The 18,232-nt window shown below is 41.3% G+C and overlaps 1 protein-coding gene across 2 annotated transcripts in view; it reads right to left on the bottom strand.

Annotated features, from left to right (window-relative positions):
* Positions 1 to 247: 247 nt before the first annotated feature.
* The window catches only part of ERCC3 (ERCC excision repair 3, TFIIH core complex helicase subunit), a 31,689-nt gene continuing 13,704 nt past the window's right edge, over positions 248 to 18,232 (bottom strand). For both annotated transcript variants that reach the window (XM_072417956.1, XM_072417955.1), the window contains exons 2-15: positions 17,902 to 18,104; positions 16,599 to 16,835; positions 16,193 to 16,242; positions 14,593 to 14,728; positions 14,342 to 14,506; positions 12,904 to 13,108; positions 11,834 to 12,148; positions 11,545 to 11,729; positions 9,804 to 10,006; positions 7,317 to 7,413; positions 6,513 to 6,630; positions 4,514 to 4,632; positions 3,411 to 3,560; positions 248 to 2,286 (exon numbers count right to left, since the gene is read on the bottom strand). In XM_072417956.1, coding sequence (XP_072274057.1) covers positions 2,152 to 2,286; positions 3,411 to 3,560; positions 4,514 to 4,632; positions 6,513 to 6,630; positions 7,317 to 7,413; positions 9,804 to 10,006; positions 11,545 to 11,729; positions 11,834 to 12,148; positions 12,904 to 13,108; positions 14,342 to 14,506; positions 14,593 to 14,728; positions 16,193 to 16,242; positions 16,599 to 16,835; positions 17,902 to 17,943 — 2,157 coding nt within the window. In that variant the 5' untranslated portion in view covers positions 17,944 to 18,104 and the 3' untranslated portion in view covers positions 248 to 2,151. The remainder of the gene's footprint in view (positions 2,287 to 3,410; positions 3,561 to 4,513; positions 4,633 to 6,512; positions 6,631 to 7,316; positions 7,414 to 9,803; positions 10,007 to 11,544; positions 11,730 to 11,833; positions 12,149 to 12,903; positions 13,109 to 14,341; positions 14,507 to 14,592; positions 14,729 to 16,192; positions 16,243 to 16,598; positions 16,836 to 17,901; positions 18,105 to 18,232) is intronic.

Here is an 18,232-nt window from a genome sequence, read left to right on the forward strand (position 1 = left end):
CACACCCCAAAACAGCTGTTTCACACCTAAGACTACCCCCCATATGTATCAGCCAGCAACACACAAAAACACACCATGCATTGGAACAATTTAGCAGTGGATTAAACCAATGTGCTCAATGCATTCTTAATGGACACTGTTGATTTCTTTTTTCAGAGAAAAGTGTACCTGTCATAAGAAAAATCACATGACTGGTCCTTTGACTTCTGCTTATCTTTTTTTGAACACTTCCACAAGACAGGTCCTCTTTAAGTTCACAAAAATAAAGAAGAATTTTTATTGGATAGTAACCAGCATCACACTGTCCATCAATATGTAGCACATTCATGGCATTCTCATGATAAACAGTCTTTTTGCATATAATATACTTTTGAATGGCATCAAAACACTTTTCCAAAGTGTTTACATTGTTCTTAAAACTCAATGGACGATGAAAACAAAAACATTTATTACTTTATTTTATTGACCCAGATGCAAAGAAGGGTACGGTGTTACAACGACCAATCAGATCCTTTGATTTTTTTACTCTACAGTTTGAATCTGTCTGGTTGCTGCAGGAAACACCGGCATCTCTCCCATATCAGGGAAAGGTTTAGAACCTCTGCTATGTTTTACTGCCAATACATGCAGAGGTTATATTCCTTTCACTTCCTGTTGTGTCACCAGGACAAAAAATGCAAAAAAAAAATGCTCAAACAGAATACACAATCTTAAAATTAGCTAACTAGGAAAGGCAACAATAGCTGCCAGTTTCTAACATTTATTTTTAGATCTCATATAATTTAATTGCTGTGTCCCCATCAGGAAGAATTGTCCTGATAACCAGTGTCACCAGGAATAAAAGGAATGGGGAAATTGCAAACAGAAATGCCGAAAAAAAAAAAAATGAGAAAATGGAAATGAGTATCTTCCGATGAGGAAATTTGTTTCTGTGGCAGCTCTCTAAGAGTGGATTTCCCTCTCACTTCCTGTTAGGTCTTTAGGAAGTGAAAGGAAGTCTCCCTAGCTAGACACAGATAGGAACATGTTGGAGACACAGGCATCTGGCACGCCCATCTATGGGCCACCAGAAATGAACCTATAAAAACTCTTCTTTTAAAAAGGAATGCAAGAATTTGTTTGGGGTGACCACAGCTTCACTTTAATTTAATGTCTGCTTTTCCAGTTGTCAGATGCCAATACAGGTTCCAACCATCCTTAATCTGGAAAAAAAAAATGGACTGACAGTTTACTGTTAAGTTTGTATGATCAGGTGGTCATTATTGCATTGTCTCACCTACCTGACCACTCCGGGTTTCTGGCAAAAAGCAGAGCTGGACATGTGCATTGGTTGTCAGGGAAAACCATCATACCTGGCTTCCGTTGCATGTGCAGGGATTATGAAACCCCTACATGCCTGTGTGGGAGTTAAATCGTCCTGCTACAGCCAATCAAGGTGGCCAAAGGTCATCCAAAAGATAAGGAGAAGTAAGATGGCAGTGCCTGGGCTGGAACACTGACAGGTGAGTCGGCCAGGTTTATCTCCACCTCAACTATGAGCAGCATAACAGAAAAATGAAAAGCTATCAATTCCTTTAAGGAACATTCCTCTATATTCACATTCTATTGTGTCCACAATAAAATAGTTGAATAAATTACCTCAAAAGCATCCATTAGAAAAAAACGTACAATTTGAGAGATATTTAATATCACTCCAGGTATTGCTCACCTGATGTTCTGTTTCTTAGTATGTCAGACACTCTTCTTTATGTATCCATAGGTGAGCAGTTTTACAGGAAACCAAATAATCTCCACCTTGGAGAGGTACAGCCGCATACAGAATCTGCATACAGGCTGAATGTGTAGTAAAGTCTTTTGGATATACAAAATCCAGATATTTCGGAAGGGTTACATTTATAACCCTTTTACATATAAAAGGTGACTAATATATATGTCGAACCACCGACATGGCTAGTATGATTATGCTGGGAATGGTAAGAGAATACAGCAATGGTAGAAGAAAAGAGGGAGAAAGCATGTTTGCAGCTTCTGCAAAACTGTAGTTGCAAATAAAATGCATAAAAATTCTAACAAAATAATCTGTAACCCCCCTTTCTCCCTGCTGCCAGTTTCCTGTGTGTGGATGAATCGCAGTGGAGAAAAAATAAACTTTCACTTTCGGAAGCGTTTGAAAAGCGGATGTACGTGTTTGCCAGCAGAACCCTTGTTACGGGGTGCGTGATATTCCATATAAACCGTATCGTCTGCTCCAGACATTGAACTCATGGTTCCAACGCGACGTGCCACCTGTGGGGGAGAACATAGTTTAGGGATTACTTATCTTAAAATAAGTCTTAGGAAATTGTAAATTACATCTGGAGAAGTCTGTCAGTAAGGCAGGTTTTGTGATTATGAGTCCCCTTGTAAATGTATTATCTTTTGATCCTAATTGTTGATTTTTTAAAATTTATTTCCAATGACAGGGTGACAATGTTGCTCATTTTGATATGAAATTGTACAAAGGATTTGCCACATGGTGTTGTGCTCTGTGTTCTCTATTGTATAGGCCAATACACTGCAATGTATTTCAGTCCACTGCAGCACGGCACCCTGCAGAAGGTGCATCAGGGTGCTATTGCATCAATTAATGCATCAAACCACTGTGTGTGAGTGAGATTGGAGCTGCTAAACTCCAATGTAATGCACATTTGTGAACTAGCCACAAGCCATACTCCTGGCAGATATAAAAGACACAAATTGATGTGTTTATTCATACATAATATATATTTTTAATATAAGCAAGCGCCAGGCTTTTTTACAGTTCCTGTATAGATTAAACAATACAAGAAGCCAGTCGGCAGTGCTCATATGTTAACAAAGAAAAGATAGGGGAGAAAGCAGAGAGTTGACCTGCTGCTACTCCTTTACTGTCCAAACTTAGACAAGGGAACAGACATGACCTGTAAAATGTTACTGAACTGCAGCAGAAAAAAAAATGGTTGTCTGCACTTCCCAACAAATCTGTGCTGTATGGCACAGAGATGCAAATATCAAGACTGGATGACAAAAATGAAACTTTCTGGAAGATCAGCTCCCTTTTTTATATTTATTTTGTGTATTTATCAGTTTGCCTGGTGTTTAGCCTAAAAATATAGGGGACTCAAATAATCTTTGAGATCTTTGTATAGAGCTTCCAGGTTCACAAATCCCCACTCTCTGTCCTTTCTGGATGTTTTATTCTATTATGCAGAATGAAAGAAGAGGAGATATAACCAAAATATCACATGACCAACGAGACTGGAGAAAGCTTGCTTTGGGCAGGTTCTCCCTTCTATTCTAGCTGCGATAGTATGAATACAAAGCACTGCAAACATTACCATGCTGCGCTGAATTTCAGGGATACAATATAGAACTGGGATTATCATTCTTACAGTGGACTTTGATCCATATTCTCCGACCACCACTTCCTCCTCTGCATCTAGATCAGAGGCGGCCAAGACTTTCTGCAGAAGCTGTTGCTGTTCTTCCTTGTTGGAAAATGCCAGATTCTCTTCCTCCATGCCAGCTAATTTGGTGATCACCTGAAATGAAAAATAGACAAAGTTACATTGTATGACATCAATCGGTCATTATTCTGCCCCAAACAGAACTGCACACAAATATTTGTACCTATACCTTCATAGAGAACATATTACTATATGTGACAACATCAACCTAGAACAGGATTACTGAACGTTAGAAGAGCCACAAATATGCAAATTACAGTTTCAGACTCCACACTGGTGATAAAAGCAACATGTGGGGACAGGACTTTGAGAATCGCACTGGCCGTGCTCCAACCACTTAACACACACTACAGAATATGTAAATGTATTTGTAAATGGGGTGTGCACCATTTGCTTGTCTGTCTTTACCTGCACTATGCTGCCAATAGTTTATGGGCACTTGAATATCATATCTCTATGCATTTGTTGGACATCCCATTCCAAAACCAGATGCCAGACCCCCTTTGCTACTGTAACAGCCCCCAATCATCTGGAAAGGCTTTCTACAAGCTTATGGTGGGTGTCTGTAGGAATATGTGATCATTTTTGAGGTCAGGAGATGATGGTAGATGAAAAGCCCTGGCTTACAATTCATCCCAAAGGGGTGTTGAGGTCAGGTCTTAGGATACTCTAGTTTCTCAACACGAAACCCGTCAAACCATATCTTTATGGAGCTGGCTTTGAACACGGGCACAGCCATGTTATAACAAAGAAGGGCTCTCACTAAATAACCTTTGTATAATATAGTATTACCAATATCTCTTGATGAAAAAACATTATCTACAAACTATTTGGTGGTGTTCATAAACTTTTAGCTATAAAGTATATAAGTAGGATGAAAGAAAGTCATCACCTAAATAGTCTGTCTATTAAAAATGGTAGGTCCTACTTATCTTAAAGTGGTTTGCAGAGTGACATAAGGGATAACTATTACAGCTATGTTCTTTTATGCTGTTCAGTGAAGACAACTTGAAAAAAAAAACACATACCTTAAAGCTGTACCCCTGATCCACGAGGAATCTCTGTCTTTTGGTGGAATACGCCATTTCCTGTGTATCCTGAGACACCAAAGAATAGAAGAATGCATTGTATTCCTCCGCCACCATACCTAGAAGACGAATAGATGATTATGTACAGAATAATAGCAGATGACAAAATGGTCCTGGAGAGTACAGATTTCTCTACAGAATCAAAGCTGAATTACATGTGGGCAGGCTGAAAATGATTAACTTTAGTAAAACTTGACCTTTTTAAATCTTTATTTTTCTAATAAAACAAGGGCACCCATTGCATTTTGCCATGCAAAAACAGAGCACAATAGAAAGTTTTGCTTTCAGATTGTCTCTTGTGTAAGACTGCATTGTGTACAGATTCAAGCTGGAGCTATTGAGCTCAGTAAGCATGATTTTTAGCTAAGCAGCCAATGCTAAGCAAATATGTTATAAGCAGCTGCTATCATCTTCCTTTGGCTGTATAAAAAGTACAAATAGTATGAACAATGTAAAGCTGCAGCAAATCAGATACAGCCTGCCCTATATACTGGCTGAAAAACATCCAGCATCATCTAGCTCATTTCTCTTCAACCTGACTGGCCTTGGCCAAGTCTTTCATTCACTGGATTTTGGTTCTTTCAATCACAGTGGCTAAGAATTAATCAAAGCATTCTGCTGGCCTCTCCTACCAGTTACATTCTGCCTTTGTTGTATAGGAAGCCTAAAGACCCAGTAACAAAAAAATGTACACAATGAAAAACAGCAACATTGTGTTTAAAATTTATAGCAGCATAGAGCACAACCGGGGAAACTAAACATTAGCTTATTGAATTACAGATTATAAAGCAAATCAGTGAAACATGCTGCAAAATGATTTGGCAAGCTATGTCATGTTCAAATGGTGCTGGAAAAAAAAAATTGGAGTATGGTAGACAGCCATATACACTGTGCAGGCAAGGAGTTAACTGTGCTGCAGATGAGGCCAGTGGTGTTTAAGGTTCACCATCCCCCCTATACACAGCTTTTCTGCTGCCACCACAGGGTGACTCACTGGTCATGTTCCAGGGCGTGAGAATCCTTCAAGCCAATTAGTTGCTCCTAATAAGTGATGGAAGCTCACTGCTGGTTCTGGCAATTCCTCTAAACTACATCACAGAGCCAATGTGTAAAAGTGTTGAACTGAACAACCTGCACACAACAAACAGCCTTTCTTCTACATACAGGGAGTGTTTGGCGAAAGAGGACTTTTTCAGGGATTTTGCATTATCGTGTAAGCGTGCTGAATTGATGGCCTAAAAAAACCTTGTCCTTGCTGTGTCTGATAAAACACTTGGTGGATGGAACTTGGTATGCATGTGGGCAGTACTATGGCTAGTAGTGATTAGACAGGCGTTTCACAGCCAGGTTCCTTCAGTGACACCAATGATCTTTTTGCCAATCTGTAAAGGGGCCAGTTTCCCGCAGGTCAGCAATGTAGGAGGCATTCTTCACACTGACCCCCACACTAACATACTGTGAGCTGTGAATACAATAATTTTAGCAGGGGTTCCCTGAAAGTTATTTCAAGGGGTTCCCCCCATGTTTAAAAAGTTTAGAAACATTGGCTTAGACCCTCAAATGAAGCACCCCCACGCCAGTCTATGTGTGCTACACTCCTCCTCTGTATGTGTGAGCTTCTGAAACACTGAGACTTTAAGTTCCAGTAAGTGATTTTGCCTAGACTGAGACGTTAACATTAATCTTCAGAAGAGATCAAATTGAAACATTTTGCAGCAAGTGATGAGATGAGTGATTGCATCTCAGTGCAAGAAATAGAGGAAGGCCCTGGATGATTCCTGAACAAAAATAGCACTCCATTGTGGGGAGAAAACCAGGGAAGGATATTGTAAGAGGGAGCACCGTGATCTCAGTGAGGGGTAATAAATACCTGCTATGGTTGCACTGACACTTTATCCTTGATGTGTTTTAAAGATAACTTATAAAGTTTGTGTTTTACCTTTTTTTGCTCTCAAAACACGGCCCAGACGCTGTGCTTCCTGTCTTCGAGACCCACCATGAGAGGAGATCTGGATAAGAACATTTGCTTCAGGTAAATCAAAGGATGTGTCTCCAACCTGGTGAACAGAGCAGAGTATGTAAAGTTTTACACCAGCTGTCACCATTTTCCCCAAACAAGAGGTCCCAACATGCCCTTCACTTTTGTTTTCTATCCTATTAGTTGCAGAATAAATTATAATCCACACCCGGCCTCCGTACCACAACATAAAATTGTAATAGCAAAAACCTATTTTAGATTGGGGAGCACCTAATCTAATGCACCCCAAATCATTACAATATGTTCTGGTCCAATTTGCTTTTAAAGCTGAAAAAGTGCTTAATACACTGAATACTAAATACATGGGAGTCTTATTACATGGAAGAATTATGTCCATTCAGTTCTGAAATCTGCAGAGTTCTTCCACAAAGCACAGTGACAGAAGACCTGATTAATTCACTGCTGCAGGTAAAATCTACAGGTTATGCCGTCCTTAAATCAGTGGCTAGACTGAAAGAAAAAAAGCAACAGACTGATGAGATCATCTTCCCGTCCCTGCTTTCTCCTGTTAGGACATGTTTACTGCAGCAAAACTGACTGGCATATTGTGCTGCATTCCCCTCTCCCAATGGTAACTCCGTAAGGTTTGTGCAATGTCTTTTTTTTCACATATTTATTATACAGGATTATTCCTATGGTGGTTCATTTATTTATTATCATTTACACCCCTGCCTCAACGAGAATGTTCTTACCAATCTCACTCACCTTCGAGATAAAGATGGTGTTGATTTTAGGATTGTGTTTGAAGTTCTGAAGGATCTGCATCCTCTCTCCTTGGGAGGTCGGACCATAGATATAAGGTCTGAAAAAAGAGCAATTCAGAGAACTGATGTTAAAGTAGCACATGGAGGAAATAGATTGTCCATGATTTAAAAGATATTAAAATTCCTGTCAAGAGTCAATCTTGTCTCTGCCTACTACCGCCCTGAGAGAGCCCCAACTGGCCCTTTAGGCTGGCTATATTCTTGTGTGTTGTGATAAAGCTTACTAATATATGTCTGCATATTCATATGGTACTATGTGCATTGTATTGTGGTATTACACATTTAGAATGGCAAGCCAAAGCCCATGCGGGTGACACGTGGTTTTGTGACAAGCACTTTGACTTGAGTCCAAGATTTGAATCTCAGCTGGGACACTATGCATGAAGTTTGTATGTTCCCTTTGTGTTTATGTGAGTTTCTCAAGGCACTCTAGTTTCTTCCCACAAACCAAAAACAAACCTAAACTGGCCTTAGACTGTGTTAGGGGCAAACCATAAAACACTGATTTGGGGTATATACAATGAGTAAAATGGGAAGGGGCTTTTTTGGAACTGCTGAAAGCTGACTTCCTGCTGCCATCTTCTTTGAAGTTATTTCTGGCCTATTGGTGGTGCAGAGTCGGAATCTTGGGAACAATCTAGACTAGCAAAAGACCCTTCATCTGATCTCTCTTTCTGCATGTGAGGGTTATTTTCTTGTGCGGACTGTCCTATGATGAAGCAGAGGATAAATCTTGCTCTGCACATGTTTGGGTGCAACAACACCAAGGTGCCTTCGACCCAGTGTTAGATCTGTTTAGCACATGTGTGTGATTGGTGCAGGTTTTCAAGGAACCTCTTGCATATCAATCCTGCGGCCTCCTAGGATATGTGATGTGGGAATCCCAGGAGGCAGAGGATTGATATCTCAATCAAACAAGCCAGTGGTGAAGCCAGAAGGTGAAGGATCCACTTTTAGAGGCTGTTCCTTCATTTGCTTCCCATTTATTTAAAGAACGAGTTACATCATTCAGGTCAGATCAATGAAAATGGCTGAATAATTTGTACCCAGAATGGGACTGGTGCAAGACAGAAGCAACCAAGTGAGTCACATAGCGTTGTGATTTCACTGCAGAATAAACAGTGTTGTCCGTGTAAAATGCAATGCCACTTGCACGATCAACATGTAACAAAATGTGTTACACGGAGACCCAAAAATACCCCCATGAAAAAGCCATATTGGAGCACTAGGTCTGTGTTGAGGTGCAGAGCAAAGGCAGCTCCAGACCCCAAACCAGACCTCCAGCCCCCTCTCTGCCCACTTGCACGGAACACTGATCACACCAAACAACATTCCTGGAGCAGCATTTCTAATCTCCTCTCAGACAGATTAAAGGGTCTAATACAGGATCCACCTCAGCTGGAATGCTTCTAATGCTACAAACAAGGCAGCACTAAATGACTGGAAATTGCACCTGGAAATCAATACCTTAAAGCTCAACTCTGGTTTGAAGCCCAAGATAGCAGTTAAAAAACAAGGTGCCCAGTTGTTCCCAACTTTATCCAAAACTAGAAATGGCTTTTGGTTTGGGTAAAAAAGCTGTACTCTGTGCAGATATAAAAGAGGCAAATAATGCCGCCCTGTATTAAAAAAACAAAACAAAAAACTGGGAAACTGCCTGGGCTTCCCCTCCTCCATTACAGAAAGGCAGGGATAGAGGTAGCAGGAATGCTGGGCATTCGGAGCACCCGCTTTATATTTGCACAGAGTCTATTTAATATAAAAGCGGTCCCTGTCGGGTAAAACATTAGTAAACAGTATTTATACAACACTAACATATTATGCAGTGCTATACATTAAATACATACAAGCAGTGACACGGGAGGAGAAGAGGACCCTGCCCAGAAAAGCTTACAATCTAATATTCCCCCAGCATGTATTTTATTTGTAGTCATTCACCTGGCGTCCAGTTTTAAAGCCCAACTGGCTAAGCAGACCAGCAACATTGTGTGTATAAACCCCTTTTGGACCGGTCATGCTAACAGCAGCCATTAAAACCCAGGGAGAATGACAGGCGCGCTTATGAAACATTTGCTGCACCTTATTACATCTTGTTGACCACACTGCTGGCACTCAATAAATAGAATAATGCCATTTAAATATACAATCAAGTGTTCTACTTTTCTACAAACCCAGTGGTGGCTGCAGCTCCTATTTATAGGCCCCTGAAAACAGAAAAAAACTTTAGATTTTTCCAAATTGGTTGTAAAGGATTTACTTGAAATGGGAATGCCAGCCCGCCAATCCCAGACAAAATAAGATCCCTCTGCCCTCCGCCGCCAAGAGACTTTGAACCAGCGCTGGGACCCCCTCGAAGCAGTTACCTAAAAATACAAAGTAACTATTCATGGTTATAACACGAAGCTCGTTGAGATTCAGGTCCACTTACTTGTTCAGCTGGATGGCGTACTCCTTTAGTGCAAAGACATTGTCGGCGAACACAATTATTTTGTCATTCCTCCTCTCGTGGAACTTAATCAGGAACTGGCAAGCTCGAAATTTATTCGGGTTCATGGTGTACAAAAGAATGCGCTTCTTTGTCTTGATGGCCACGTATTCTCTGTAGAACTCAGGCGACATGGGGCACCAGACCTGTGGAAGGGGAGAACAAGAGATGGCGCGGTTACGGAAGTCAGGCGGACATCCTAGGCACACAGTTTAATCTGTCCACAAGAGGATGTGGCTAAATAGAAGCAGGTAATCGCCTAATTGGAGATGGAAGAGGAGTGTGGGAGGACAAGAATGTTTTATTTTTTTTTCACCATGGTAACAGCCTTCCTCGGTGGCTGAGAATATAAATGTCTTAATCACTGCTTTCAGAAGCTTGGAACGGTGACTGAAGATGCGATTACAATGTTTTCAGAAACAAAAAATTGAGTGGGAAACCAAAACAAATAGAAACAGAATGGTCTGATTAAAGCTGAACTCCGGCACAAACACTTATTGAAAGCTTAATTTTATTCTGGTTATATTTTGCCTTCCCCTGTTCCTTATGCTAGTTAAATTATTACATAAAACCAGTTTTATTCTATACTTACCTATATAATGAATGCAGAACTTCACAGGAGGGGAGAGAAGGGTGCTGTTCATAGTTTCCAAAAACATTGCAGTACTCCTCTCAAGAGCCCTCAGCCCTGATTCAAGTAGTAAGCTTGCTTTTCGGAGGAGTTGTGCACTGTGACTAGTCCATGAGATAGACATTTCTTTTTTTTTTTATTCTTCTCTACGTATTTGATGTTGTTGGCGGCATGTGAACCTGTCGAGCGGGATATAGTTCTATCGGGTTATGTGAGATTATCCTTACTGGCACGAAGGCCAGCAACATAACACCCGATTCAAACCAGATGTATCTAATGTGCAATGCTGAACACCAAGGATCCTCTGTTTAATAGTAGATATAATAGCACATCAGGCTAAAAAAGATTTTTATTTATCCTTAATAAAATGGCTGGGCTGCCTTTACACAGACTATCGAAATAATACAGATACACGGCTTAAGAAATGTAAGACATTGTAAGCCAAAATCTCCATACAAAGAAAAAAATGCCAGGACATGTTCATGCACCTGCTGCATGCCGATGGAATGAGCTGACAGGCTGCGCCCTCTATTGGTAGGATAGCAGACAAATCCGTCATTAATGTATTATGGTTCATAATTAAAGTTGATCTTCAGACTTTCACTATCTGATGTTTTTACTCACCTAAAGCCACAGTCGAGATTTTCCTGTCTCAAGGTGTCCTTGTCACTACCTGGGTGACTTGGACACTTCCTACCTTTGTGACATACTGTTGAAGTTATATAAATAATTACCATTTTTAATTTTGACCATCTATCAATGAGGTTTTTGCAAGATCCTGTGCCTGCACCTCAGACATAGTAGCTGTCTACTTCAGAGGCACAAAATCTCATGGGATTTTGGCACCTACAGTCCTACAGCTTTCTGAGATTTGTGCCATCTATCCATATATCCCAAAAAGCTGGGGGTGAAAGAGAACAACGTTAACATGAGGGCGATGTAGCTCTTCTCCGCCCCCAGCTATTTCCCTACATAAGTAACAAAGAAGCAACAGGTCATTTGTGATTTTGCAACGAGGAGAGTGAAGAAAAGGGGAAGAAGGAAACTGATCACCTCAGCGCACTGCACTTTAGCAATGTAGCCGTTGTTCTGAAGCTCCATCCAGTTTGCCTCGTATAGCTTGGGACCAATCAAGAAATTCAAGTCGACAATTTTGTCATCTTCTCTGACCAATGTGGCGGTAAGCCCAAGCTTGCAATGCGCCTGGACGATGGTCAGGACGCGACGAAACATCTTAGCTAGAAAAGAAAAAAAAATATTCAGAATGACAGTAGATATAAAATCCAATGGACTGATGTTTTTTGCTAAAGATTTGCATGCAACAAACTGTATAATAAACTACCTGGAATAGTGTGAACCTCATCCAGAATCATCAGACCCCACTCCTGGCTTTTCAGCCATTCCATCACCCTCTCGGCTTCCCAGGATCTCTTGGTGGTATGCCCCAACATAGAATAGGTACTGATGGCGATAGAACAACCAATGGGTTTGTCTTTTGCATCTGAGGTAAAGCGACATATCTGGCTGTCGTCGATAGTAGACCACATCTTAAACTGTGCTTTCCACTGTTCCACTGAAACAGCAGAGTTCCCCAACACAAGACACCGCTTACGCACTGTACAGGCAGCCGTGACGCCAACCAGTGACTTTCCCGCACCTGGGAAACACACAGAAGTGAAAAAAAATTAATAATTTAAAACAGACGTGTTTTATGCATATTTTAAAATTACTATTAGTCTGCAGACATTACCCGACCATAGAGCGTCACAATTGAAACTTAACCTTGTGCTCATAAAGGCCTTCATGGTGTTCAGTAAGTTCAGTATGTTCAATCTGGAGCCGTCCTCTACAGCACTTCACCACAAGATGTCAGTCTTATTGGTTGAATGACCAAGATCACACAACAGTGAAGACTGAGCACATACTGAGTGAAAGTTGTCATAATCCCACCCCCAGAGGGGATGCCACTAAAGCATCATTTATTTACTGGTACAGGATAACAATGACAATGGAGAGACAATTGATTGAAAGGGTCTGCTACCATCTTGGTGCCGGATACCACAGGACACCTTTAAAGGTCTTATGGAACCCATGCCTTCGACAGGTAAAGGCTATTTTGGGACCACAAGTCGAACATACACATGAGGCAGGAGCTTTTAAATATTCTAGCTGATCGGTATTATATATAAATATTTTATGTAATCAGTTTCAGAGTGAAGATTTTCACTTCTGTACCCGCAAGCTCTTGCTCAGCTCATGATGCCAGATATGTGGCACAGACCTAACAATTTTTGGCTGGGACAGCTTAAATTGGACTAACAGATGAACCCAGTGGCTCTACTTGTATGCCAGGTCCCTGAATCATATAGCTAGAACCAAGGTCAAAAAACATCACAATAACAAAATCCTCACCGCAAGGCAGGACAATTACACCGGACCGAGCACGCCCATTGCCAAACATCTTGCGCAGGCTTTTCTCCTGGTATGGGCGGAGAACAGCGGTGGGTTTCAGGTCGATGTTGATGTCAGGGTTCATGGTGTCATTTCTGAAGTCGTACTCTGCCAGTAAGGGATACTCCAGGTGGATACACTGTTTCTGAAGTTCCTCAATCTTTTCCTACAAGACAAAAGAGAACATTATACCTTAAAGATAGAAAAGTGTAATTGTAGACTGACAGCCCTGAAAATCAGAAGTCAAACATCTGAAGGCATGATGTTTCTATATTCAATCTCAGGCTGTACTGAAAGGTAAAACTTCTGCAAAGTGCTTGATCATTGCTAGGGGGGTAGTTTTCTTCCAGGTTAGAACATCAAGAGATACAGGAACTGTGGATGTATTTGAAGGCAAAGCACAGGAACTTGAATTTGATTCTAAGGTGAAATGGAAGCCAATGAAGAGAACTACAAAGAGAAGCAGCAGAAGAGCGGTGGGAAGGATGGATGAGTCTGGCTGCAGCATTCACAATAGATTGTAGAGGAGAGTCGGGTTAGAGGAATACCAGAGAGGAGGATGTTACAGTAGTCCAGACGAGGGATGATAAGAGCGTGTACAAAGAGTTTGGTGGTCTCAGGGGACAGAATCAAAGGTGAAGCCAAAACAACGTGCCTGAGGGGAGGGATGAATACCAGTGTTATTAACAGTTAGAAATATGTTAGGGGGAGATTTGGAATTTGAGGGGGAAGGTAACGAGTTCTTTTTTTTTTTACCAAGGTTGAGTTTCAGAAATCTGTCAGCCTTTCCCGATGAGATGGCTAACAGGCTGCATGAAATCTAGATCTGGAGCTTTGCAGTCAGGACACAGGTATGTAAGAGGCTTTATTAAATTAGTCTATAAATGCAGAAGATTGCACCCCCAGCCTGAACAGAGTATCTATAAAACAGAATCATTTTAAAGTGCATTTTTAATTTTTGTATTTTTTTTCCTTTAGTCTTTCCTTCTTTTCCTCTTAGTCAGGTCTAACAACATTTTTGTTTGCCGAGTTGCTTTGCAAGAAACTAAATATCAGCTAAACAAGTAATTAGAAAGGGCATCATGAAAACTGGGCATATGGGCACAATTAATATGGAAATACATTCAAAGGCATATCCTAGTGGCAGAGGGGTGTTGTCAAATACTGCACATTTACAGACTGAGATCTTCAAAAGACAGATTTACTGGCTAGCAGAAGGTTTGAAGGCTAGGCCAGCAAAATTCATGTCAGCATGAACAGCAACTCTCTGCCCAGTTGTGTATTTTGCACACATTTACTGTTTGTAGTGCTCCTTTAGGAGAACAGGGATAGATCAGCTTGCAGCCAATGGGAATCCAAACCTGAAGTACAAATGGAGCCATTTGCTTCAGAATTTTACCTGTTTAACCTCAAATGACACAGTTTGGGTTTCTTCCTCCTCCTCTTCCTCTTTGTCCATTTGCTCATAAAAGTCAAACAAGTCGGCAGGGACATCAGACTTATTCTGCGTCTCAGGAACCTGGGAGGTGGAAGGTGCACTGGCTGGGTCGTTAGTCTTAGAAATCTGTAACATAGAAAGAGTTAGAAGTAGCAATAGGATGGATCTCCTTGCACCACATTAAAGAGAACCTGGAAAGAGATGTCACTTACAGCTGACTTGCTGGTAAAAGTCTCTGTGATGAGTTCTGTTTCCACTCCCTCCTCATTGCGCAGTCTGCAGCTACGAATGACAGAATCTTGAAGGAGGTCCTGGATGACTTCAGGATGGGCGCTTTCAACAAAGTACCTGGCAATGGAACATTATGAGCAATATGAGCATTATAAGTGCAACCTAACTGGATTTGTGAACTTTGATTCCACCAGTTCAATACAAAATAGATTTGCCATGAGAAATCTTTAACCTGTTATTTGGCCATCCATTCCTCTTATGTTGCCACTCTTTGTAGTTCTCACTCTTGTAGTTCTCTTCATTGGCTTCCATTTCACCTTAGAATCAAATTCAATCTCCTGTGCTTTGCCTTCGAATTTCTTCCAAGTTCTTGTCCCAATTACTTTTCTCAGCTGATAGAAAAATACTCCCCTAGCTGCTCTCTTCACTTCTCCAATGACCTACTATTGACTTCCTCACTCAAAACCTCGTCATACGCACAAGCTCCAAGACTTTTCTAGAGCTGCCTAGAGTCTCTGGAATGGTCTTCCATGTCCCATTAGGCTTAATCCTAGTTTCTGCTCCTTTAAAAGAGCCCTTAAAGCCCAACACTTCAAACTCACCTACCCGTCTTCTTTTGTCTCTTAAACCCTCACTACTCACCCACCATTCCATATCACCCCTGTTGTATGCTGCTCCCCCCCCCCCCTTAGATTGTAAGCTCTTCGGGGCAGGTTCCTCTCTTCTTCCTGTGTCACTTTCTGTCTGTCATTTGCAACCCCTATTTAATGTATAGTGCTGCATATTATGTTGGTGCTATATAAATACTGTTTAGTGATAATAATAATCCTTCTCCAAACCACTGAAATACAGATGCTAGATTTGCCAATCATTGCAGAGATCAACAAACCATTCAATGCAAATAAAATTTGAACTAATATAATGAATTGCAAAGTAAGTTAGCAGTTGGTGCTTTGGGAATGCTTCTTTCAGACCCTATTGACAATATGCAATGAAAACACAAGATCTATAGGGATTTGTGGGAATTTTGCAGGAGGACTAAGGGAAAACTGCAAGTTTATAAGCCTGTCACATGTCAATAGGCAGATAGGCATAACTAGCTCAGCCCACTTGTTTTTTGGACTGACAGCAATACCTCTGCTGATAAAACCCTGGGAGCTGAATTGGAGGCCATAGTTCTACTTGAATTGAAGAACAGCCCCTTTTAGCTGAGCGCACCCACCCAGGCTTTTTCAGTAACTACCCGGTTGTTTTAAGGTGGTTACTTAAGAGTTGGGTAGCAATGCAGGATCTGCAGCCCACCTACAATTTCTTCCCACTAGGCTTAAAAAACTTTCTGTGTTGAACACTAGTACTAGTATACTAGATTTCAGGACACCTCCTATGCTTGTCAGTCAGGTCAGTGACTCCCTGATGGAATCCAGATGACCAGACCAATCCTCATGACCCCCTGATGGAATCCAGATGACCAGACCAATCTTCATCAATATTGTATCTGCTATATCAGTATTCCGATGGGTTCCCTAACGTAGAATCCTGGGAGAAAATCTTTAATAATTGGAAAAGAGACATAATTATTACCTGTTATGTTTCAGAACCAGCTTGACTTTTCCATAGCTGACCGTACAGAGCTGCAAAATTGAAAATTAAATATATTCAAAAAACAGAATCGGAAACAAAATGTAATAATTTACTTATCTCTGCTTAGACTGCTAGCTGAAATACAAATAATTGGGAGTCTGTGCTGGTTCATTTATCATTTATGCTACTAGCTAGAGCTAAACTCGAATGTATTTACAGTCAAAACATGGATAATGGCTACCCAGAATCCTTCATTACATACTCGAAGCCCTAACACAAACCCTACCCATCATCCTCCATTCTTGACCAGCGTATGCTATGGCTACAGGAGGGAACTTGAAACAAGAATGTCAGATGCAAAAGATATCAGATTGTCAGATGTAATTAAAATGAGTGCAAATCTTACCTTGATAAACTGCACAATGCCCTCTGGGACTCCAGTTTTGCTGAGCTTCTGTAAATACTCAATGATATCACTGGTCTGCAGGCCCACACTGACAGCGGCATATAGAGAGTACGCTGTAAGTTTATACTCGTGAACATGCTGGGGTCGGCAGACTGGCTCAGAGATGGCCACCAGGAAATCCTGGGCATATTTATAGACAGGGGAGAAAGCTTCCAGGAAGATGTGCCCGTCAGGTGCCTGTTAGGAGACAGAAGAAAAAATCTAATGGGTAATGGGGAAACAGATAATGCAATAGACCATAACAATATTAGAGCAACAGATAATGCTTTGTACAGCGGAAGAGAGCTGAATTATCCAACAGCTAATTATCTTGTCCCTTGAAGCCCTAGTCATCCTGGTATCTGTCTTCGGCCCAGCACCGCCATCTTCTTCGCACATCACCCGATCCCGCACTGCACATGGTCAGGTGACATAGATGGGGAAAAAGAATCTCCCATTAAAGAAAGGGTTCCTTCTGCACATACACGAGAGCAGCCACGAGCCTCCCGGGATGCATGACATAGGTATCCCGGGGAGGCTTTGCACTCCCAATCTGTCTTGATAACCGGAGCGATCAAGACAGAAAGGGGAGGTGCAGCGCCTAAACAAAAATAAATAAATAGAATTTTTATCTAAAAATCTTGAGTTTAGGTCCGCTTTAGGTTAACACTTTTTTTTACTATCATAAGGGGACTAACATTTCCCTAATATGATAGTACTGGTCAGGTGACAGGTACTCTTTATTAGGATGCTTGCAGATTTTTTTTTCTAATACCTAGGTATGAGGGAAAGGCAGGGAGTGAAAATGCCTAACCCCTAACTGTGCCCTAAGTGTGAAGTGCTCATTTCAGTGAGGACTTCAGAATAAGATTCGGCCATCATTTATTGTTTTCGGAAGCAGATGCCAGTAATTGTGACCCCTGAATTTCACATAAAGCAGAACTATACCCAATATATACTCTTCTGCAATCTGATTCTTGGCAATTTTTATCGGCCAGGCCAGGAATACACAAGTCCCCTGAAGGTGCACAGAAATTCAATCCCGGTAGGCCATGAATGCAACACATGGCGCAGGAAGCCCGAATGTTCCGGGTATCCCAGCAACTAACATGTGCAACTCAGCAATCTTTACAGATGAGAACGTTCAGCCTGGCAACAAGATTTATTGCAAAAGGGGCATCGCTTCTTACTTTCTGCAATATGCCCCCTTCCCGCCACCCGATTGCAAACTTTCAGCAACATTTTTTTTTCAACGGACACCTACCACCCACAGCGGACGGGACGAGTGGTCTGCTTTCAGGGGCATCTGTAATCGGTAATCTTTAGCCCCGTACTCGTCAGTTTTTGTGGAAGTTTCGTCCACCTGCTTGCCGGCTGCAGATGGCACAGCTTCCTGCTCGTTGCCTGGCAATTCATCGTCATCATCCTCGTCGTCATCATAGTGACGCTTCTTGGTTTTTTTCTTGTCTGAAAAAAAGCAAAATATTATTAATATAAAACCCAATATGTTTATTTATTGCCCTCTGTGTCCCCTTTGAAAAAGTGACCCTGACCTCATGTTGTAGTTGCAATATTGTGGATTTTCCATACATGGT

Source organism: Pyxicephalus adspersus, chromosome 7, assembly GCF_032062135.1.
Source record: "Pyxicephalus adspersus chromosome 7, UCB_Pads_2.0, whole genome shotgun sequence".
Classification (NCBI taxonomy): Eukaryota; Metazoa; Chordata; class Amphibia; order Anura; family Pyxicephalidae; genus Pyxicephalus; species Pyxicephalus adspersus.